This window comes from Ptychodera flava, chromosome 18 (assembly GCF_041260155.1).
Source record: "Ptychodera flava strain L36383 chromosome 18, AS_Pfla_20210202, whole genome shotgun sequence".
Taxonomy (NCBI): Eukaryota; Metazoa; Hemichordata; class Enteropneusta; family Ptychoderidae; genus Ptychodera; species Ptychodera flava.
Window position 1 is genome coordinate 21456679 of NC_091945.1, and position 24766 is coordinate 21481444.

General features: G+C 36.5%; 1 protein-coding gene across 4 annotated transcripts; it reads right to left on the reverse strand.

The window, feature by feature from the left end:
* Positions 1 to 233: 233 nt before the first annotated feature.
* LOC139117125 (dymeclin-like) lies at positions 234 to 24733 on the reverse strand. 4 transcript variants are annotated; one of them, XM_070679973.1, is made up of 16 exons: positions 24616 to 24733; positions 19709 to 19938; positions 19140 to 19233; positions 16780 to 16980; positions 16031 to 16156; positions 15365 to 15495; positions 11987 to 12169; positions 10697 to 10878; positions 9982 to 10107; positions 9117 to 9230; positions 8604 to 8698; positions 8162 to 8282; positions 6930 to 7112; positions 942 to 1058; positions 357 to 652; positions 234 to 268 (listed from the first exon to the last, which is right to left on the reverse strand). In XM_070679973.1, exons 2-15 carry the CDS (start codon positions 19899 to 19901, stop codon positions 509 to 511), a joined length of 2010 nt encoding a protein of 669 aa, XP_070536074.1. In that variant the 5' UTR covers positions 19902 to 19938; positions 24616 to 24733; the 3' UTR covers positions 234 to 268; positions 357 to 508. The 4 variants fall into 4 exon arrangements, with proteins under 4 accessions (XP_070536074.1, XP_070536072.1, XP_070536073.1 ...); XM_070679971.1 differs by having other exon boundaries at positions 16780 to 17022; XM_070679972.1 differs by having other exon boundaries at positions 24604 to 24732.
* Positions 24734 to 24766: the final 33 nt, after the last annotated feature.

Genomic DNA, 24766 nt, shown 5'->3' on the forward strand with positions numbered 1-24766 from the left:
CTATATACTTTTCTATGTGTGGAATGTACGCATGTTTTATTCTGAACACAATTGTGTGCATGTATGTAGCTATATACTGACCATGGGGCAACCCATAGTCAGTGTATCGCATAGAAACTATTCGTACAATTTGTGTTTCGTTGCACAGGCACTTGATAGTACATAACCATATGCATGTTAAAAGTGGCTAAACTGAAACAGAGCACAGATTGTTGCTACAGGTGAATTTTGTGCAAAAATTCCTTGTCTTGAAATGTTTCTACATACTTTAACCCTTTCACCCCAGTTCCCTGTGAACAGGTCCAACTTTACCATAGAAAACAATGGATTTGGGACAAACCATGGTGGTGAAAGGGTTAAGAGTTGCAAAATTTGACTCGACTGCATAACCAACACTACTGTATAAAGTTTGAAGACTGATTTCAGTTTGGCTGGTACATTCAGTATTTAGTTTTCTAACTTTTTCATGAAACAAGAATAAAGGTTTATGTATGACAGAAGACCAATGCTATGTATTGAGTGTAAAGAGTTCTATCTTGTCAGCATTCCAGTACAAGTTGGATGAGTGATAGACCAGTGACCATACATATGGAATGAAGAATTCTTCCGGCTGGTCTTCTTCTACATACTTGAATTTCAACTCCGGAAATTTCTGTCAAGATAATGTTGATATTTGCTCAATTTAATGACAGTGTTTTCGTTTAACAATTGAACATGTAGACGTCTGCGAGGAGTCTGAGGTAAGTATTTTCAAGAGATGTGTATTTTTGTCAACAAAAAACAGCCTAAAAACAACTGAGGTTCATATCTAAATTCAACAACAAACAAACAAACGAAATAAAACCAGTCCAAAATTCTACTGACCATAACACGTCCTGAGAGGCAGGTTACATAAGAGTTTATTCATTTCAATATTTATACTTTCTTGATTATTATTTTACCTTGAGTCTGTCCCTGGGCCACTGCAGTATTGCTTGGTTAATAATGTCCAACACTTCATGAACGGATAGATTGCCATGCTGTTGATATTCCAATTTGGATGTGAAATAGTTCAGTACCTAAGTATGAAAGAAATACACCAAAGTCTTGTAAAGTTTAGCACAAATTCAAGGCATGTTCCTGAACAAAACCTCTTTATTCTGTTCAAAGTATACTTTGCTTGGCATTTATAATACATCTTTATTGACATCAGTATCACATTGGTAACTAGACGTTGAAAATTGCCATGGACATTTAGGACATACGGGTAGTATGAAAAGTTGACTGAACTGCTGTTTCATGGTGACTGATACAATTCAATGATTACTGATTTATTTACTGATTAATGTTCTCTTGCATTCTCTCTCATTCATGTGTGTATAAGTGTGTATATATGACAAAAATATGAACATCTCAAGTATATATCTTGAGGTTTACACATTCCGGTGATCTTCAAATCACATATCTGGTGTACGTGTGTGTATGTGTATATACATGTGTGTGTGTGTGTGTGTGTGTGTGTGTGTGTGTGTATATATATATATATATATATATATATATATATATATATATATATATAATATATATATATATATATATATATATATATATATATATATATATAGAGAGAGAGAGAGAGAGAGAGAGAGAGAGAGAGAGAGAGAGAGAGAGATGGGTAAAATTTCAATCAGCAGTAACTTTGATAATAGACAGATCCCCATAGAAAGAGATGGCCTTGAGAAGCAGAGAGATGACCATGGACATGATAGGCTTGTTAAACTGGGTCAAAACCAATCTACGTGTATGCATATGCATGAAGAAATTGCATACATTACGCTGAGAACATTACACCGAGATGTGTTGCGCTGCACTACATCGAGAAAATGCCCACATAGAACTGATTTCTTTTTAAGCTTTGTATCATTTTGCAATATAGATGTGCTTAAAGTCTGCTGGCCTTTCAATTTCAGATTAAAATGTGTAAATCTCTATGATATCTTTCAATAGGTTTCAAGGCTGACCAAAAAGCCCCATACAATATGCTTTAGATGATTAATATTTCAAGGCCAGGAACACCACAAATCCCGGCGTAATTCCTTGTTTCTCTGAGTGAACTTGCCTTCAAGCTACGAGTCTTTGTCATGGTTTTCATACAGATTGTATCTTTCTCTCTTTTGTGACGATACCTGACATTTTAACGCAGTAATGACATCAATATTGTAAACAGACGTATTTGCAGACAGTGATGAAGAAATATGTGCTGATAAAAGAACCGAACACTTTTTGATGTTAAAAATTGATTTGATGATGTTAAATTTGACATACACATATTACATATTCACTTTATTCTCTTTTTCAAATTTGCCTGCATAAGTTATCTTTCATTTTAATGACTTTCTCTGCATACGAGACATGGAAACGTACAAAAGAGATCAAATTCGACACAAAAGGATCCATTTCAAAGTCATATGCATGAGTTGAATGAGCCGTTACATAATAGCAAATTAAACCCCCTAGGACAGTGGATATGAGAAACAAGTCAGCGGTGATGTCTGTCACATCCAAGTAATAACCGAACAGACAGTAGAATTTATCAATCAAAGAAACATGAATCAGCTATATACAATTCATTGATGAGGACACTCACAATGTGTGTATATTATTATTCATACGTTTTTTCTGCATACACAAGACTTGGTTCAAGTCTGTGATTTGTGAATGTTTGAGTGGGGTAAACGCGATGATTTGTCTTCTATTTTCATGTGAAATGCGTGAGTGGGGTGAATGCAATGAGTAGGGTGAACGCTATACAGGGGAGTTTCTCCCGGATCCGGCAGAAACTAACTCACTACTGCACAGACTCAAAGGTAACACGTTCAATTAATCGCAAGGAAAACCTGGCCTAGGCTGCCAAAGTCCAAATAGGTTTGTATGAAATAGGAAAGACACAAGAGAAACTATTACAAAAGATTTTTTATAGAAATTCACCGACTTGAACCTCAATGTAGCTACAGATAATGTAATAATGCAATATTTATTGTTTTATAAATCAATTCTTTTATTTCATACAATAGGCCACGATATTGTTATCAAAATCATTATTAGTATTATCATGTGACAACCACTGTATAGGCAGTATATCAACCTGTTGGAGCTTTCAAACAAATTAAATCTTTACCAGATATTGGCAAGTAAAAGACCAACTTTATGGTATAAACAAAACAACACATTTTTGGGGATCTATTTTACCCCTGATGTTGACCTGTGTGACAGCCAATGGAACGACAGAAAATCATCCACTGATTTCATTTCACTGTTGATATTGACCTCTGTGACAGCCAATGGGAAAGGAAGAAAATCAAGCACTCACACACTGACCCATTTTACTGCAGATGTTGACCTACATGACAGCACATCAGTAAATAGTCATTTAAAAACAGTAACACACAAACTTACACAATCCATGCACCAAACAGCAGCTAATAACCACTTCACAAAGACCATTTTGAACAGCCCAGTGTAATGTATATCACTACAAACATTCATTCATTCATTCATTCATTCATTCATTCTCTATTTGTCATGTAATAGTTACATGAAATTTTGTGTACATTGGCATAAGACCAAAAAAAAAAAAAATTAATATAATGCATAGAGACTAAATACATATAAATGCATAAAAGAGATAGTGGAAATAACCATCCACAAAGGGAAAACTCAGTAAAGATTCTCATACTCATCACAATGTATGTAATTTGTACAGAGTCACAAATACTTGCTTTTTCCTGCAACTACAATTCTTTCAGTCTACTCTAAAGCACAGGATTTCTCACTTCATGCATATTTTTCTCTGAGCAGATCTTGCAAAGAGGTGTGTGACACCTAATGGCCAATCTTGAAATCTTGAATCAAAAAATGAATTTTTCAATTCGATAGCATGGCATATTGATCTCTCCTGATACACACCGACACGCCATGCATTCTAGCCGTGCACAATCTCGAAACAACTCCCGATGACATCGCTAAAAACATGCCATTTCCAGCCAAAAACTCATCAAAGTTTAGTAAAAAAACTTCCACACGCCAATCACATTTCCATATATACAAGTATTACAAAACGTTAATCCTTGTTAAGTAATGGATTAAAGTTTTAAAATAATTACATAAAATAGCCTGGTATTACAGGCCCCCATTTCCACCTCTGGGGCTGACCTCCGATACCACCTTCTGCAAATAATCCCCGGCACTATGGGGAATTTCTATTATATTATTAATTTAATGGTGGCTGGAATTGAAGTCATTATAATCTGATAATTTCCTCTGAACAGAGAGATTAATGTCAGAATATGCAATCGTTTCATAATCTGTACTCTCACAGATTCTGCGCCGAGATTAGCCGACAAAACTTTCTTTCTGCCGTTAATGGCCCTGCTTTTATCAAATGTTCAATCTGGATGATGGGATAGACTTAGCTTTCCATGGAATGCCAGTGAAAACACCGACATCTCTGCCGTATCATTTCCTTTCAGTTACATTATTATTGGCTGCTGCTTCTATTTTCTTGTTTTATATTTTCAGTCTTTCTAATCATGAAGTATAATTTTAATTCGCTTAATCAGGCTTTCTAAATTGTTAACAGCCAGAAAGGATTGCAACAATATATTACTAGTTATCTTTTTGTTCAACATAATTGACGAAAACAAGATGCAACCTATACATGTCACTACCATTTTTGTCATTAAAAATGGCAGGATGAGTCATGATAATATTTTATTCTGAGCTGGATTTTCTTGATTTTCCTCATGGGTAATAATACAAAGTTGTTATGCATCAAAATCATTACATGGGCTATATTGTTTCACTAGACACTAAAAGGTTTGTACCACTTCATTACTTCGTGCCAGTAACAATCGTTTTCAGTGGATGGTATGCCAACTAAAACAGGAGGGCTTTACACTGTAGTGTGCCCACCCCTCCGAGCCGAGTTGATGCAATTATAATTTATAAGTAATTATTCCACTGAAATAGTATTTCTGCTAATCTTTTGACACATAACACAATTTACGCTACTTTTCATTAAACGCTGAATGCTAAACTTTGTGTACGTGTTTCTCAATCAAATCACCTCATCAGAATGTCTCCGTTTTAGCTCCATGTGTTGATAAGAAAGGTCTTGGAAAGGTTTACCGTGTCATGGAAGTAATGAATTAGCTAGTATCTGACTGGTGTAGACAATCTGGCACCATCAACATAGACTTGATCATGCACTACCACTACAATGTTGTGACACAAGTGCTGCACTGTGTATTCCATTTACTTGGAAACTCTGGTTATCCAGGAAATCTCACTGTGAGGCTGGTCTTGCAAAATACAATGGGTCTTCATGTTGGAAAAGTTGTTGAAAAACGCAACTGCATTTTTTTCGCTTGTGGAGTGAATGGGACTTTTTTCAAGCAACTTTCACATCATAACCAAAACTGCGTGTAAACCTTATCTTTTCTCAATAACAGTTTTAGTGCTTGTTATGAAATTCATGTTGAGATTTTACTAAACAGACATAAGTTGTATTCCTACTGCTCATGCATTCTACAGTATCTTTATAGCATTCAATGTCATCAGCGGACAGCGCACACAGTACAGTCTGAAAGACACTTGGTATCTACAAGTCTACAAACACAGTCCCATGCATCCATTGAGCGAACTTTCTTATAGTGATCATCACATGGTGCTTAAGAGGCAAAACGCTGACAAATTCATTGGCAGAAGGAATGTTGACATAAAGTTTAACGTTTAGTGGTATTGTAAAAAGAGTGTTACTGAGCTACAATATGCCTTCAAGTTTGTAACAGAGGGTTGCAAGTATGTGACAGTCAAAACTGTCTACATTGTGAGTAAAATTTCAAAAATAGTTTGCACAATCTGAATATTTAGCCGACATTCTGTTTTTTGGCTCTAGTGTGGCTCGTGCCTTTTAAGTTTCACTGCATTAAGACAGATAATTTAATGACAGCTGATATTCATGGCAGTCTGGGAGGTACTTTATTTTAATTAAATCAAAATCAGCTTATTAGGATCTTGTGGTATCTCTGAAAGGGTAGAACAATGGGCAAATGCACAAATATGAACAGATGAATTCTTCAGAAATCTGAATAAGCACAGTGTAACTAGTGGTACAAGTACAGGCTGGGGTGTGCTTTCAACGGTAGCACACCACGCCAGTTAGCATTGAGACAAATTCTTTTGTCTACGCCTACATCTCTTTCGCTAATGAAGATTCATTTTCACTGTCCAGATTTTAATTTGGTTATTAGCCGATTTATCATCCAGGCAGCCTTATCTGAATTATGCAATATCACCCTTGACGTCTTCTCTGAAAAAAATCTCCATGTGATAGGATCAGTGATTGATACAGAGACAAGATACACAGCCAGACTGGCTGGCTGGCCATCCAGTCTGCACGCTTTTCTGCCCTTCATGTATGCTGAAGACACGCATGAACTCTAGGAGTTTCGGCACAGCGTGTGCTGGGTGAGATCTCTTTTTCACAAGTTACGATTCGCAGACAGACAGCAGACACTCCTGTTGGCGACAGCTAGCCATGACAATTTACACATTTCGATCTCAAAGCATGCAACCAAATATGATCAGGAGGAAAAATAATATACCACGTACAGGGATGGAACACTGAAACTGTTAGGCACTTTCACCACGAGAGCACTGTTTTATTGGATGGGATGGTTGGAAGCTGTGGGTTTTGGCAGATGTAAGCCTGCCATTTGGCCATAGTGGCTGAAATTTTTATGACAGTTGCAACAGTGCCAATAGCAGTATGTAGCCACGGTAATGTCAAATGCTATGAAAGCTGTAAAAGAGAGGGTTCCACCGTGATCGTTCTAGAATGCACATAAACACAGACACACGCAGGCGGCAGACACACTATCAACACTAACCGTATCGATATTTTGTATGATATCCTGGAATGTGGGGTGAGTTCTGAACGGCACAAAGAGCTCCTTCTTGTACAGCAGTGTGTAGATCAGGTTGGGGTTCCGATGCAGTGTGTTGGTCAGACAGGAGTTGATGATTTCTAACACCATGCGAATCACTTCTTCCAGCACTGCCAAATCTGTGGCCTGTATATCACACAAAACAAATCATAAATATTCATAACTAACGGGCCAGGTGTTGTTGTTAAGGGCATCACCGTGGCGATATTAACTGTGGTTCCTCACCAATGCTACATGGGTTCCCACTTGGTATATCAATGAAACCATATCAGGGGCTGGGACAACAGAAATGGTGGCAAGTTTAAAAGCCATTAAATATATTCCTAAACCTGACAACACTTATTGATGTCCAACTGACATACAATACATTCTCATCACCAGCAATAACACACTCTTTAATGGCAGTTAAACTTTTAAATAATTTGAGCTTATGTGAAAAAATGGCATCAATGTTGGACTCAGGGAATATTGATGACAGATTATAAGGAGTGATCTTGCCTTCAGAAAAGGAAATCGGGTAGGAAGCTGGTGAAAAATGAAACAATTGTACTGAATATCATGCATTATGCATGATAAGTCATCTTGGAAAAATCAGTTGGTATATTGATGATATTCAAATCTCTCATTATTGTGTATAGCTGTCATCATACACTTTGAAGATTCCTTGTATTTCTCATATAAGTTTCAATGCATTTTGTCAAAATCTCTCGCTATAGCATCACTGAAATACAATGTCTTTTAAGATACTCTTTGTAGCCATATATATGTTTAAGGTCTAGGTCTTTATAGGGATTTATGAGCAGAAATTAAGGTTGTATTCTACAGATAATTGATCATGGTTGTACAGATGGCAGTGCCTGTAGTCCAATATAATGGGGCCAGTTGCCTGTCACAATGTGATCACACACTGAGACAGGCAACATGCTTTACCATACATTGTAGAGGGCGCTATCTATACAAATCTTTAAATAAGTAGCTCAAAAAAAAAGGAAAAAAAGGTAGCTCAATACTGCTACTGTCGCTAGGGGGCGCTATACTACTCCCATCCTTAAGAAACAATATGACTTTGACATGACCTTTTATGTTAAATAGCATACAGTACATCTGCTAAGTAAGTTTCATTCATGAATAAATTTTATTTGTAAAAGAGTCAAGAATATTATGTTTACACTTACATAATCTGGAGCTGGTGGGGCTTCTGACCTTTCGTCGTTTAAGCTTCTGTGTTCTGCCTTGGGAGAGTTTCTTAAATGTTCCAGTATTTTACCGTGTTTCTTTGATAATAATTCAAACAAACTAGAAAAGAAGAACACACCACAGTGAGTTTTAATGATCTGAAGTTGTTGTTGAAACAACAGCAATTTTACAGGCATATGTGAATAAAGTTGATGACATGGCAAAATGGTTGGAAGTGATGCAGTACGATTTCAAAATTTCACATCACATCAAATCACACACATGCTCTATAATTTCTGTAAGTGAAACTTTCCACAATGTATCAATGAATTTCTCGCAACATTGTACTGAGAACAACGTCTTGAAACACAGCATTGGAATGCAGCCTGAATTATCCTTGCTCCGGCCAGAAAGCATATTTGCTTATGTTGTCCTTCTCACCTTACTATCCTCTGTGTTACATACGGATGTAATGAGTGAAACTGCGACGACATGTTGGCTAATGCTGCTAGGCAATTTGTGTGAAGATATTTATCCTGTGAACAAGAAAGACAGAAATCATTGACATCAAAACTTTGTAATTTGATAGAAAATAATCAAAACAACAAAAAGATTTGACCTTAACACTGAAAATGCAAAAGTTGAATTACTCCACTAACTTTAGATAGGTAGATCAAAAAATTCAAAATATTTCAGATTCTGATAACTTCGCCAGCTTTTCCTTACAGATAATGTAGGTGCATAGCAATGGTTCTACTCCGGAATAAAAGTAGGCGATGCGTTCTATAGACTCAGTACGCCCATGAGATCACGTGATCGCGGTACAAACAAACCCACATGTGCACTGACGCGTATGGAAATACACGTCCTTCTATGCGCGTTGACACACGTGGTTTTGTTTGTACCGTGGTCCAATCGAATTCCGGATTTGACCTATTGCAGATGTAGACTTACCCTCATTCTTGTCATGTTATACTGTATTGTTCTAATGACAACTAAAACTATTAAACCTCCTAATGTTATCTCAGTAATGCTCCTTTCTGTATACCACGTGATGTTCTTGACAACCTGAAACATGTAACAATTGACTATGTTATCAAAGGTGCAGATGCTGTACTTTACATTTTTACAACCCTTCTACACTATAGTTTGGTCCAACTCCACAGTTTACAACAGTGGATATGGACCTGTTTATTGGGCAAATGAGGTGAAGGGGTCAAGTTGAGGGGGACTTCTGCTACGTGTAGCAATCTAATTTTGTAATAAATAAGATGGATAAGTAGACATTGTTGACTACAGCATTCTGTGTTTAATGTGTGACAATTTGGTTCATTAAATGAAGGGGGGGGGGGGAGGCTGAATTAACAGCACATTGTACAAATACAGAGAGTGTTGACAGATAAGTGGGACATTTTTTGATTTGAATCTCTTCCTGGAAACATTGAGCTGTACAGTATAAATGGTATACACTTAGATAAAATAATACATGAAAATATGGGTATTGGTTTTATCCCTTCGACACATCTTTCAATGTAGTCTCTGAGAAATTCACGGACTTTAACCTATTCACAGGTTAAACTACTCTCCCCGAAAATCCTGTGTACAGCTCCAAACACACTATTAAAAACAATGGGTTTGGGTCAAACCATGATGTTGAAAGGGTTAATCATACCCAAGTCAACGATGGGGTTAAAGCAAACAGCACGATATCACATTCCAGTATGACCTGAATACATTCCAACACACTTCTCCTTTCACAGCTCATTTGCCCTTCAAACTCTAAAACGCAATCCAAACTCTGCAACTGAAGACAACTCACCAGTTCATGGACTGATTTATTAAATTCATCATCTTCACTCATTATTAAAAGAATAATTAATGCCATGTAAATGTGGTGAGAGTTCCGTTCTTGAGCATCGTAGAGTATCTTCAGTATCGGAACAACCTGTAGAAAATATGGATGATTGTATTCACTTGATATACATCACAACTTTGCAAGGGTATAAAGTTTCCTCACATGAAATAAAAAAAAATATGTTAAAAAAAAAAAAGTTTCCTCACACACCGAAAATTCATAAGTTAAATTAAACTATTGAATGGTTAGTTCAAGCATGTGTGTACTATTATAAAGCCCTGGCAAGAAAAGAAAATTCATAACTTTTGAAAACAAAACAAAACTCCCTGCTTTCTATAGGTTTGATTTGAGAACATATTTTACAATGATAAATAATATACGTTTATGACTTGTGAATCAGGCTTCATACTTTTTATTGATTATTGTGCTTTGTTTGAAAGTTTTGCCACTGAACAGATTTGCATACAGATATACATGTGAGACAGGTGTGAATAAGTCATATGAAGTGAAAAGTGTCAAAATACATCTGCAGCTTTTGAAATTTTCAAAACCATTATCAGAGTCATCTTTTTAAAAATAAATACTTTGAGACTTGTTGATAATACTAAGGCATAATTTTACCATATATGGATTTATAATGACCTAATGTTTTGGATGGGGGCTAGAAAGCAATACCTACCAGTAGTTCAATGTTTGTTCTGGACAGTATATATGCTCTGATGTTGGTGTTCCTGTGCAGTAGTAAGTACAGTAGCAGGGTCATCTGGTCATCTTTCATGTGTTTACAAAAGGTTTCATACAACCCTGAAAGATTCATCCTAAACACTGGTACCGGTGACGTGGGACTCGAAGCTGCAGCATCTGTCAAAGTAGAAATGTGAAATTTCAATTAACACTGGATTTGTCATCTGGGTTTGAAAACTGGATGGGCTTAGGATGAAAGTCTTTTCATGTGCTTTTGCACAAATGTTTTCTTAGTTTCATTAAACCCAATCCTGCCAGACAGTATCCTTCCCCATGTGCTGGAGTCGTCAAAAGTGGTTTTGAGCCAAAACCATACATATTTTCATATTCTTGGCACAGTTTGCTATAGAAGGTTCGGTTAGTAAAAGTCACATTTACAGTTATCTAGGTATTAGGGGCCTTTAACCCTTTCCTGCCAGACAGTATTAAGACTATTACTTCTCCATCAGCAAAGTCAGAAAAAGCGGTATTGAGCCCAAACATGACATATTTTCACACGCTCGGCTTGGTATGTTATAGCATCTTTAGTCCAAAAAAATCAAGTTACAGTATTTATGTTTTCAACAGCCTTCAAATGTACAGTATTATGTTAAAATACACCATATGGAATATGTTGTGTTTCATTAATTTTAACCATCTTGGCCTGATGGTGAAATATGGACTTGGCAGGAAAAGGGTTTAAATGTTTAAGTCTTTGGTAAAATGCAACACATGGGAAAAGTAACCGACTTGACTTGATAGTGATATCACATGAACTGGCAGGATAATGGATATACAGTGTAGGAGAAGACAGTAATAGTACAAAGTGATAAATAATACTTGATTTGTACAATGTAGTACACAGAGTTTAGAACTCTATGGGAATATTTAATATGCTTTGAGGTGGATAACTTCTATGGCTTGTACATACCGTAATTTACATTTGATGTGGCATACACAACTAGTGAGATATTGCCATCTTTTAACAACAATAACGATACATTCAAGTGTTTACTACTACTACTATAATAATTATTTGTTAATATTTTCATTTCTGTGTTAAGTGAAATTCACAAAATAAAGTGGGATATTTTGTCGCCGAACATACATCAGAATAATCAACCAAGAGTATACACTCATAACAATGAAATTAGTGATTGCTGCGGAGAATTCAAATACATGTACGCACAAAAGAGTTAGACAATGTCAATGGCATGTTTCATGTGATGAAGTGACAGTCACTCACCTTGCAGATTTCCAAAGGTACATAAAGCTAGCCTGTACGGGTTATGCATACCCTTCTCATGAGTGTAATGATTGGCTAGTACCAAAGTCAGTAAAAGGCTCTGATTGGCCAGGAGAGCCTTGTCATCAGCTTCCGCAGACGATCCTTTGCCGTATCCTAGGGTCATCATTGTCCACAGACCAGCTGTAAGGAGATCAAGTGATTTGAAATCAAAATTTCATTCACATCTGTTGGTTTTCCTGATCAGCATTTGATCTGGTAATCACACAACTTCCTAATTGTAGTTTTCTCCTTAGTTCACAATCAACACAAGCTGCAAAAGAGCCAACATAGTCTGGTCACACCAGTGTGAAATGTGAAACTTGAGAAGATGACGGCTAATACGGTTCTTCCTTTTTCCTTGTTTCATTTTCCTACCCTACTCATAATTATCAGTTGGTTTTTAACTATACTCAGAAATAAAGATCAAGGAAAGAAAAGTTATTTAAGCTATATTTCTCTGCAAAAGAGAGATAACCTCACTTTTGGTCCTAAGTACACACAATATGATACACTTGACTAGGGAAAATTTCTGGCTAGAGGCAATAAAATTGTGTTAAATTTAATAAAGTCTCTGAAAATATCAACCGCGAAGTAGGAATTGAAATGTTGGTTTCTTGAATACCGTAAGTAAAAGCAATGAAATGATAATGAATACAATTTTAGGCATGCATGATGACAAGAAGTTGAGAACTTCTACTTCTCTGAAAATGTTTTAAAGGGGAATACTACTTGTCCAGCCTAGTTCCCTCTGACATATTCTGGCCTACTGAGAGAAACAAGTTGACCTACAGCGTTCTGCACAGATTGTGATAAAACAAGTCATCGTTGATGACACAGTCCCCACTTGTTAATGGGTACTTTGATTACAGGTCCTCAGAGAGGATAGAGTCCTCTTCATTAGGTCTGTGATAAAAATACTTTTGAATAAATTCGCTTGATACATGTCTGAGCTGTAGTTCAGGACATGAAAAAATCGTAATAAAATGGCCACATGGCGGCCTTATTGGATCGTATCACAAAACAAATCAATGTGCATATGTATGACATAGGTCAATGTCCTTGTACCAACTTCGAATAAAATCTGTTGAAACATGCCTGAGTAATGGCTCCGTACATGAAAAAATTGTAATAAAATGGCCGCCTAGCAGCCATATTGGATTGTATCACAAAACAAATTGACATGCATATGTATGACATAGGTCAATGTCCTTGTACCAGCTTTGAATAAAATCGGTTGAGATATGCCTGAGTTATGGCTCTGTACATGAAAAAATTGAAAAAAATGGCCATAAGGCAGCCATATTGGATTGCATCACAAACAAATTGGTGTGCATATTTATGTCATCGGTATATGTCCTTGTACCAACTTTGAATAAAATCGGTTGAAACATGCCTGAGTAATGGCTCTATACATGAAAAAATCGTAATAAAATGGCCACACGACAGCCATATTGGATCGTACCACAAAACAAATTGACATGCATCTGTATGACATATGAAGTAATCCTTGTGACAAGTTTGAATGAAATCGCTCCAGGCATCTCTGAGATGTCTGCGTGAACAGACGCACGCACGCACGCACGCACGGACATGACCTATAAGTCCCCCCGGATGGTGTCTGTGGGGACTAAAACCATCTGCACAAAGTTTCATCAAATTTGGTACAGTTGTACCAGAAACAGCGCTCTAATCTTGAATTATGCAAATTAGACCTAATTATGCATGCCATACCAATATAAATAGACCTGCATGTGAATGCCATAGTGTAATATCCTTGTACCAAGTTTAAAAAGAATTGGCACAGGAATATCTCAGATATCTGCATTCATGAGCCCCTATGCATAGACACAGCATTAGTATTAATTTCATCCTGGAACCCCTGTGGATCATACCTGGGACCCCTGTGGATGGATATCAAATACAGGAAAGAAAATGACCACAGCCATTTATGATCGAATCATTACAAAAATCGGCGTGCATATATATGTGATAAGGATTAATATAGGTACTAACTTTCAATGCAATCGCGCCCGGCATCTCTGAGAAATTTACGTGAACAAACGTACAGTCGTAAATATAGGAAACAAAATGGCCGCCACGCAGCCATTTTAGACCAGATCAAACTAAAAATCAATGTGCATATGTATAAGGGGCAACATCAAAAGTTTCATATAATAAATCTAACTTAATTGCTTAAGTTTTGCCTCAGACCCCCCCACCCCCCCTTCTAACTTAACTGACCTAAAATTGAAAAACATTGCGGACTCATACCCTGTACTAATTCTTTCAAATGACGTACCAATGTACCATTGAATTAAATAAAAATTGAAAACCATTATAAAGTAACAAAAATACGGGTGACTGGATTGGTTTTAGCGTACGAAAAAGCAGCCTTGAAATCGTAAAATTTGCCAAAAAGACGTTAAATCGTTTTTGACTGCACAGAAATTAACTTGGCCAAAAACCCCCCCACCCGCAAACTTAAGCAATTAAGTTTTTTTTCAAACATCGATCTTTTGACGTTGCCCCTAACATATAGAGTAATCTATGTACCAAGTTTGAATGGAATCGCTCTTAGAATCACTGAGAAATTTGCGTGAACATACGCACCGTCATCAAATACAGGAAACAAAATGGCTGCCAGACGGCCATTTTGAATCGGATCGTAAAACAAATCGACGTGCATATGTATGGCATAGATGATAATCCTTGTACCAAGTTTGAATCAAATTGCTACAGGCGTCTCTGAGATATCTGCGTGAACGGACGGACGGACGGACGCACGCACAGACGCAACGCACGCCACCACACACGCACGGACATGACCAAACCTATAAGTCCCCCGGACGGTGTCCGTGGGGACTAATAATTGATATAGGTCATTCTATGCAGATGATTTTCACAATAATGTACCCCTCCCAGTCCATAATGGATGAAAGGAAACTTTTCACAACATCATGTACGAGGTGAAGGGGAGTACATTGTGGAGTGCAAAGTTTGCTTGAGTCCATTATAGACTGGGAGGGGTGATATTAATGCTATTATTTTATAGTCTAGGCGATGCCAGTGTATTTGTAAATGTAGAAACACCTGGGGCCACAATGCTGCTGGATACCAGTAAATAATCTAGGGGGATGATGTCACAAAATTCACTGGTATTGACAAAGTTGGAATATCTGTAGGATTTTCTGTATGACTGGCTAGCTGTGATAGATTCCATACACCTTTTCAATCTCACTCCCCCTGGTATCCTGTGTAGAGATCTGTGTTTAAGACATGAAACAACAGGTTATCTCAAAATTTGAAAGCAAAAAGGGGTGAAGTGAATATACTTACATGCCACTGCAGCACCAAAGCCATAGAGCATACTTCCTGATCCAGAGCCTTGATACACTTCTGGAGGGCACGGTTCATGTTTTATGATATGGTCTAATAATGTCTTTACTAACGGACATGCATCCTTTGAACTGTAACACACAAAAGTACAAGATATATTAGCTATTAACTTCTGGATGATAGTCTGTCACACAAATGCTTTGCAATGAGTCTGCATCTGAATAACTATGGCTATAGGCTCAAGAAAGACCCTAATACCAGCGTCTGCTTTTAATATGTGACAGCCTGCAACCCATATAACCACTAACTCATAGATACTTTAGAATTACACTTTGAGATAACAGTACAATTTTCACCCTAAAAGTCATTTTCACATTGTGCAAGGCATCACTGATTTGTTATCGATGTTGATCAAGACTTCATCTTGTATAATAAATATGTATTTTTGGTGCGACATCTACTTTCATACTTTCTTTCAAAACACATTATTTAGTGCTTAACATGCCTTGGATGATAGTATGATTGTATACACCATAACTCTATAGACACAAACACATACAAATATATATATATATATAACATACTATGCCACTCAAATAAACTATGAGTTTACATGATCCAGTCAGCAGTCTCATTATTACAAGGCATTACACTTGGCATACATACCATTTTCCTTGCATGAGATACTGGAAGAAGATACTCCTGTGAGCTATCCTTGGTACAAACAGTTGTACAGATAGCAATGTCAGCAGAGTGTTGATGGCTTCTAGATGAATTACATATGTAAAATTGCTGAAAGACAGTAAAAAGGATTATGACTACTTAGTGAAGAACTTGTAAGAGAGCTATTGAACTATCACTGGGTGGCAGGCCTAATCATACATGTTAAGTACTGTTCAGAATCTTCTCTGATGTGAACTGTTGAATGAAAACCTTATTATCTCTGAGCAAACTGACTAACGGTGCACAACTTTCAAAAGAGAAAAAAAATAAAAGACTAAAATTTCATGATCAGTCAATGTCAACAACCACTTATACAAGAACCCAGGGATTGAGGGCTCCCCTCTATATAACCCTTTCTGTACTGAGTTGAATTTGTTGGCAGGTTTGTTTTTCACCATTGACATACAAATCAATATGATAAATTCAAGTTCAAACAATTGACAATGGTATGAAGTGCAATTATCTTTCACACTGATTGCTGTGAATGAATGATCTACCAAGTTGAATGAAACTTGTGTGTGTTAGTCTGGACAGCACGCTAGTTGACAATTCTGCACACTTCAACAAATTGAACTTAGCCCGGCCATTGTTGACATCAATGTTTCCCTACAAACAGATTAAGGTCAATGATAAAAGTTCTTGCCATGTGAAAGTCTACATGATGTTACATCACAGCGTAGCAATATACTCACACAACTGGTATCTCGATGAGTAGCCGCACCAGTGCATCGATAAACTTCTCCAGCAGTGGCTCTCCCGTCTGCTTGCCTTGCTTGATGTCCTTCACAGCAAACTCCCGCAGCACCCCGCCTTCTGACATGTTCTCAATGAAGTAGCTGATCAGGCAGCGGATGATGAAGAGGGCGTTGTGCGTCTGCCAGGTGAAGACATGGCTGAAGGAGAAAAAGACATTCCTTTTGTTTGCGTGTCCACTGCTGCTTGGGGATAGAAACACAGATGATTACAGTTAGTCCTAGTTTTGGTGTGAGTGGAAATGTTTCACAGGTACTGATTGCTTTGAAATTAATCATGCATTGGATAGGAAAGACCCAAAATGAGAACAAGTGAAAGATAAAGTAGTGGACAGCTTTAAGGATGTAACATAAGAAACAAGTTATTTCACATACAGGTGATAATATAATTTAGTATTGGTACGACAGGACATAACACTGTAAAAGTATGTATTACTGAAAGTGTGGACGGAAGGGCACTGAGTCTCTGTTTACTTCATCACAATTCCTTGATTTTCTACTGTATTAGTACTTCAGGAAAATCCACAACATAGGATTGATTTTGGGTGGAAGACAACACTGAAATTAATGACAGGGTATTTTTCACTTGAATTGGTGTTTCTCAGGTTGCACCCTGAAGTGATTTCATGGTTTAACTTTACACGAGTCAAAGACATGCTCCATACATATATTATGATGAAGTGTAGATGATAAGCAAGGTCACGGTCAGAATCAGATGAGATGGATATTTGTAGTTTGTGTGTGGTGTTCATAAGATGAGTAATTTGCAGGTGAAAAAGTGTACTGATATCTTAGTAAATAGAACTATGAATTTCTGTCTAAGACTGTGAACAATCTACTCACTGCTCGGACAGAGTCTAACATTGCTATTTTCTGTCATTTTGAGCTTTGACTTTGTCATACATGATTCCCTTATCACACTTTTTTGATTGAGTGCCAAAGTCAACTTTTGTCACATTTATAAAATGTACCCTAGTCAAATTTTTTTTACATTTTTGCAAAAATTTGGATGAAAACCTGTAGCCAATGGAATGTGATGTCCGTTTGGTCCAAAATAATCAAAAAAAATTACAGAAAAATTCATAAAAATTGTTAAAATGTTGCACTAAAATTTTGGCGGGAAAAATTACAGCACTCAAAGGGTTAAATAACTTATTATTCATGCGATTTTCCTCAAGATTGAAACTTCAAAGTGGTACTGACTATTGAATTGGTCAATATTTGCAGTATGGTAAAAGTTCCACACACCGTTCCATTCTTACCACTGGTTTGCAAGTATCTGATTTTACAAGTCAATTTATTGCAATAATGTGTGCAAAAAGACTTCATAAGAAAACAAGTGAAATTCAAAAAATAGGAAAAAATGGGAAACAAACAAAAAATTTTAGTACTAGCCAATTATGAGAAAACTTGTAAACACAACATCAACTTTTTACTGGCTTTTTCTCTGGACATATTTAAATGACAATTTTATAGTGGAAATGATAGACTTTGTATTTGATGTTTGTGAAATAACACCAGAAAGGCATGGATTAAGAAGAGTTTAAGGAGAGTTTGCATGTCAACAGCACGTTTGTCCTGCACAAGTTGTTGCTATGCATTTACACTGATGAAGCCACCAACATCTTCCCCTGCAGAGAACAACTATATTTGAAATTGAATCAAACCAACATTTACACAAAAATCAATAAAAATAACAAATTAATAGAACAACGTTAAATAATTTAAAAACATAAAATGTACTTTGAGTTTAAGGACTTAGGTATCAAAGAAACAAAGCAAATTCTTCACCTCTATGCCATTGAAGCAGCATTTACAGCTTTTACAATTTGCCAAATTACTATTGTGGAATATAAATTGTTAGAAATCGGTGAAATTGGATGCATGACACTACTTAGTATAAATTGCACATGCATTTGGAGTAGCTTTCACCCTTGCAGTTCCTAAGCATTAGTGGCGAAGTCCAAACTGTACAATCATAATAATAGTGATCATACCATAGTCTGGGTGGAAAACTGAATTAAAATGCATTGCCCACATGCACTACAGTGAAACTATTCACATTCTGATAGGTTGCTGTTATCATACATCGGTCATTTCAGGACAATTCTTGTCAGCTTAACATTCAACTTATTGGAACTGAGAGTGTGTTACATTGTGGACAGTGTATGGTATATACTGAGCTGACTATGGGAAATTTATAAAGACACATTTTGGAGTAACAGTGTCCGTAAATGACAGATTTTACAGCTTTCTGAATAAACCTAAAGATTGGTAATGATGGCCGAGTGGTCACCTACTTTTCACACTGAGTTGAAGTCTTCATTTCAGATGCTCTCATAAGGAACACTTCAACCAGAGAGCAAAAATTGCCCGTCTTCAGGTTGTTTTCAGCTGCAACGGAAACATGGAAGCTAACTGTTAGAAAGTTAAACTTAACAGTATCTGGTTTCCTGAGCACCAGTCAAACCCATCGACTGATAAATATTTTGTGGTACAGTACCATGGCATTTGGAAGCAGGGTTGGAGTGATCTCAATACAGCTATATTTTTCTGCAAATAATGGTTTCGTTTCACATGTCATGTCTGGCATAGTATTGAAAGAAAGATTATCATGTGTACGTGCATCTCTGCATTGACTGATACACTTTGCTATTGGTACGAAATCCGGGAAACAGATGGGAAAACATACTGCTAACACTTTCATACTTTGGCATTTCTCTGAATAGTGGTGATTGGAGCATGTTTGATTGTTTGACTTCTTTGTGAACACACCTCTGATTGGCAGAAAAGTATTATAGGATAATTGGAAATCATCCTCTGATGGATTCCAAACTACAGGGTAACAAAAATGAAAACTGGAACATACCGAATACTTTACATATTGGACTCGTCTGCTCCACGAGGAGTCTGTTGTCTGAACTGGTTTGTGGTGGACAGAATGAGAAGGAGAGTAGCTGATTCCAGAACGGATCATTCTCTGATAGCAATTCTTTGCCGGCCAGTTTCTTGAGTAAATCATTGCTGGACAACTCACTAATGCTGCTGCTGTTGGCACCCATGGTTCTGTCCTACACAGTGTGAGTCAGGGCCTGAAATCTGGACGGTAAAAACAACCAATTTTGTTACATACACATACATGTATGCATGTATGTTGTTACTGGTTTGATGATTGCAAAGCCTTCACATTTGGTGTGATCATAAACATTCTGAAGATTTTGAAAGCTTTCCAATGAGATACAAGTACTTACTGATTTCATGACAAGGTACATTTTTCCAATCAACTGATTATGAGAATCTGATGAAAGATCACATAATCGTCTGTACAAGATAAATGTTTCCCCTCAAAAGTATCACATTCACACTAAAAATGTAACTTTGCTCGTTTGTAATACTACTCATTATTATAGTAATTAGATTTTAACTGCACCACTCTTTTTTACCCTGGGAGTGTTCCAGGGGTTCTAATATAGCAGTATTTAAATAGTGAGACTGGAACTGTGTGCTCGACTTAAATTACACAGGTTTGTAAACCAACGGTAATATATTCCCATTCTTCAATACAATGTACTGGTACACACACCCTGTACAGTATCACCGTTGTGTTGTGCTCATTGCAATATTATATCAATATTAATGAGGTGCCAACCATACAATTGGATGACTATTCTTTCCATGCTAATTACGCTATGATTGGCTGTGATGACTGTCACAAGGTCAACAGAAATAGCTCTCATTTTTTTTTACCTGCATAATATACATGTACAGTAGGCAATGCTGAGATTTTCATGCAAAAATAATTTTGACTCCGAAATGCAGCTTGTTTGTACGAGCATTTGGTGATTCTTGAAGTGATGCACAAGACACTAGTTCAATTCTGGGAAACACTAGTTATCGAAGGGTGAAATTGAAGGTGAAACCAGCACCAACAAACAGTAACATATCAGCTCAAGAATCAGTGAAGTACTGTCACATCTTTTTCTCAATTTCAAGTCCAGCTTTGCCATAGAAAACAATTGGGTTGTACTATGACTTTGTGGTGAAAGGGTAATACAAGTATACCATAGATTGATATATATTCTTTTGTACTAATATGCAGTAAGGGCAATTGTTCCCCCTCCCCACAGTTACAAGGGAGCAGTTGGACTTATGAGGGGTTGAAAATTATGGCTTTCACAGAAATTCTTCTTACCATAATGATCTGCTTGATTTGTCAGTGAAAATGCACTTACCAAACTAGCCGCTACTGTGAAGTACTTAAATCTACATCTATGATAATTAGAGCTAATGTGTTCACCCAAAGGAAATGTTGCAAGCTTTTTTGAACGATTCAAGAAATTAGCTTTCAATCACTTGGAGAACAGCCTTTTAGATGGCCACTTCATAAAAAGTAACGAAATCAAGGAATGTGATAAATTGTTACTTTTAATTGCAATTTATTAACCCTTTATCTATGTCATCATCACGTCAAGTTGATTTACAAAGGGCATAACAAGGTCTCATATATTGCATTTCCACGAAGTGAATATTTAATACAATTTATAAATACCAAACCTATTATAACATACCACGCCAAGTAGGGGAAAATAAGCATAGATTTGACTCAACACTGCTTTCTACTGACTTGGCATATGGGAAAGTGATACTGTTTGGCAGAATTAGGGTTAATTATTCTTGGATGTCAATAGGCACTAGGAAATCGATATGATCTGGATGATTTGATGTCTTCCCAGTCTGGGACTAATCCCCATTCAGTGTTTGACAGCAAAGGCATGGCTTACCAAAATGCCGGAATCCTGCAATCAAGTAGCATAGACGACACACTGAATGGTAAAAAAAACATTCAAAGCAGACATTTGACTCCTTACACATGCTACAGCTGGGAGACAAAATTTGTTGAAATAACATCAGAAAGATGTGCCTTGAATATGACCAAGCCTTTACTGATAGTACTGGTAAAATTTAACCACATAAAAGAGCTGTTTCAATCATTCAACATTTTTATTTAAATTATTAACATCTGTTGGAACATGAATATGTGCTGAATTAGGATTAGATTTAGTGCAACACCGGCTACACAGCAAACAGTGAGTATTTCAAAGTCACAACACTCTATCCATTTGATGAATTTGTGTTTTCATTCATTCAAATTTTTAAAATTGAGTACAGAAGATGATGGATGAGTGGATGAATGTTTGGCTTACAATTATACTGATAGAGTTTACTATTTAAAATATGAAAGTCATGAACCTACTACCTATTATGTGACAAAGCATATGATACATCCCATCTGTTGATTATCACAGATCATTCATCGATTACAACAACACATGGTACATGTGTATCGCACATGGAGAATACGTGTTTTAGCACTAAAGATATAAGATTTTAATACCATCTGCATGATAAAATGACTTTTGAGATATTTTGATGATTTAATTCTTTTCTCCCAGGTATGGAGGACAGGATCAGGGAAACAGTTTGCAAAAAAGTAACCAGATTGAATGAATATTGACCGCACCTGAGCCGCAATATTACTGGTGGAAAATGAGGCAGGGGTATGCCACGGACAACTTCTGAGGTACCAGCACTGCCTCCTTGAATTTTCTTTAAAGATGGTATAATTTATTAGCTACCAATAGTCTGAATGTCGATTTTTTTCCCTTCTGAAATGTCATCATGATACTTCTATGAGGAAGAGACAATGTCTTTAATTTCTCATATATTTGAAGATGTCATGAACTCCACAGAATATTTAAGAAGTTTCAACAGTAATGTGTTATTACATACTCTGTTGAAACTTTACACCTGCGCTCACAAAATATTTTTGAATTCTCTTTTCTCATCTTATGACTAATTATATAAATTAAATTTACTTGATAATTTCCTTATGATGTGTGATTGTAGCTTGGAAATAAGGGTACTGATAGGTAGGGATGGTACATGAAACCAAAACTGTCACAGGGAATGTAAATTGGGAAGAAGTATGTAATTTCCTATTCTATCTATTTTGTGGCTTCAGAAAGATGACTGTACACAAAGAGCTGTATCAAGCATTGAATTTTCAGAGCCGAGGTCTGTTAATTTGTAGGATTTGTAAAAGTTTTCATCTTTCTCAGAAATAAGAGGTCTGATTGATACATATCAAATAGATTTGCAGTGTTTTTGCTGAGGTTTGGGAAGATAGGTGAATGGTGTGGGAACCCCTGGTACCATATTTTGGTATTCCGATAGGATTGAATTGATATCACAGGGAACCCTGGAAACATGATTGGGGAGCTCTGGTAAACATTTACCATGGTACTGGACTTAACAAAAACACTGGATATGTGAAAACTTTTTACCCTGTCAAATGTCTAACTGCATGAGTTATATTCAGTCTCGTACAAGTACTGTTACATACATGAAATAGATCTTGTGATGTTTTCACAACCCTGTGCTGTCTTTGTTGACAGTTCTAGGGTGTATATGTACCACAGCTCTGTGGCTGGGACTTCATTGGGTTGTTAGTGTTACAGGGTGAATTTTTGTATGTAGTAGTGTAAAACAAAAGGAAATTTAAAGAAAGCCCAAACTGACTTAGAGCTCAGAAACCCTACAAGTTAGAGGGCGATACTGAGACACACAAAAACCATTAATTTGATATGGGAGCATGGAATATTATAATTAACAAAGTTGGGATTTACAGCTTTCTCTACAGACAAAATTTTCTCTGTTTCTTGTTCTTGCATTGGTGAATTAGTGTTTACAAAACTATAAACATTGTCACAACACTGTTCTGGTACACCAATATTTACTATGAATATTATAACAATTGACTACACTATATCAACACATTATGACTAGCTGTATCAACACATCCAAGAAACATCAACTCACGGTCATTTTGGTGTATCATCAGGAAAAAAATATATAGTGTTCTCAAAATCCTTCTGACATGACATATTAATGATATTCTTGAAGAAAGTCTAGAAACAGCAAAATGACCGGCAAGATTCTTGGATGAGAAAAAAACACTTTCTGACAATCACAGTTGGAGTGACTGTGGGATAAAACCAACTGTGACTGCAAGTATACACACAATGAAGTGTTCTAAATATGAAACTGCTGAATTATCTTTATAATAAATATAATGTATTGGAAAAGGAGCCCATTTATCATGTCTAGATTAATTTATGGAGTAAAATCAACTTTAAAAGGGGCAATTTGAGTGACAACCAAGGTCTTTATTATTGATGAACTTGAACTTAACAACTGGAATCTTTAACGTTTGGTGCCTACATATGTACCCTAGTATACAATATATTAATATTATGAACCCAAGATCATGACTAATTTCTATTTTCACTCTAACCACACAAAGTTCAAATACAAACGTAACCTTTCAACTTTAGACCACAAGTTGAGGGCTGAAGGAGTCAGACACAAACGATATTTACATTATGAATATCGAAAATTAAAATTGGTAAACATTCAGCAATGGTTGATCCATCGATAAGAAAATCATCTTTAAGTATCTTCGATTCAAGAATGTATATTAACATATACATGAAGTCTACACGTTCTATGAAAGAGGACTATGGCTTAAATTTTGACTGAATCGAACCTACGTTGGACAAGCATCGACGATTTAGTCTCGGAGTTCAGTGATTGATGATTTTAAATACGCGATACTATTCTAAACAGTTTTGAACTATTTTCTACTGTAAGCATTTTGTATTCAATAAGGATCATTTACGTTTCGTAAAATAAGCAGCCACATACTGAAAATCTCACCTTTCCCGAAATTTGTCTCGGTATGACGGTGTTTTTACGCTTGTTCGGCCATATTGGGTTACCACGTAGCACGCATGCGCAGCCACTTCCTTGTTCATCGACTATTTTCGGAAACAAAATAAATTATGTTAATTTGAAAATGTGAGCATAG

What these genes read in the sequence shown, in the direction of transcription:
- LOC139117125 (XM_070679971.1), bottom strand. Translation starts at nt 19,901, where the DNA reads ATGGGTGCCAACAGCAGCAGCATTAGTGAGTTGTCCAGCAATGATTTA. An exon ending in CTCATCGAGATACCAGTTGT is followed by an intron (nt 16,157 to 16,779) that starts GTGAGTATATTG and finishes ACTGTCTTTCAG; the next exon opens with CAATTTTACATATGTAATTC. An exon ending in TATCTCATGCAAGGAAAATG is followed by an intron (nt 15,496 to 16,030) that starts GTATGTATGCCA and finishes TGTGTGTTACAG; the next exon opens with TTCAAAGGATGCATGTCCGT.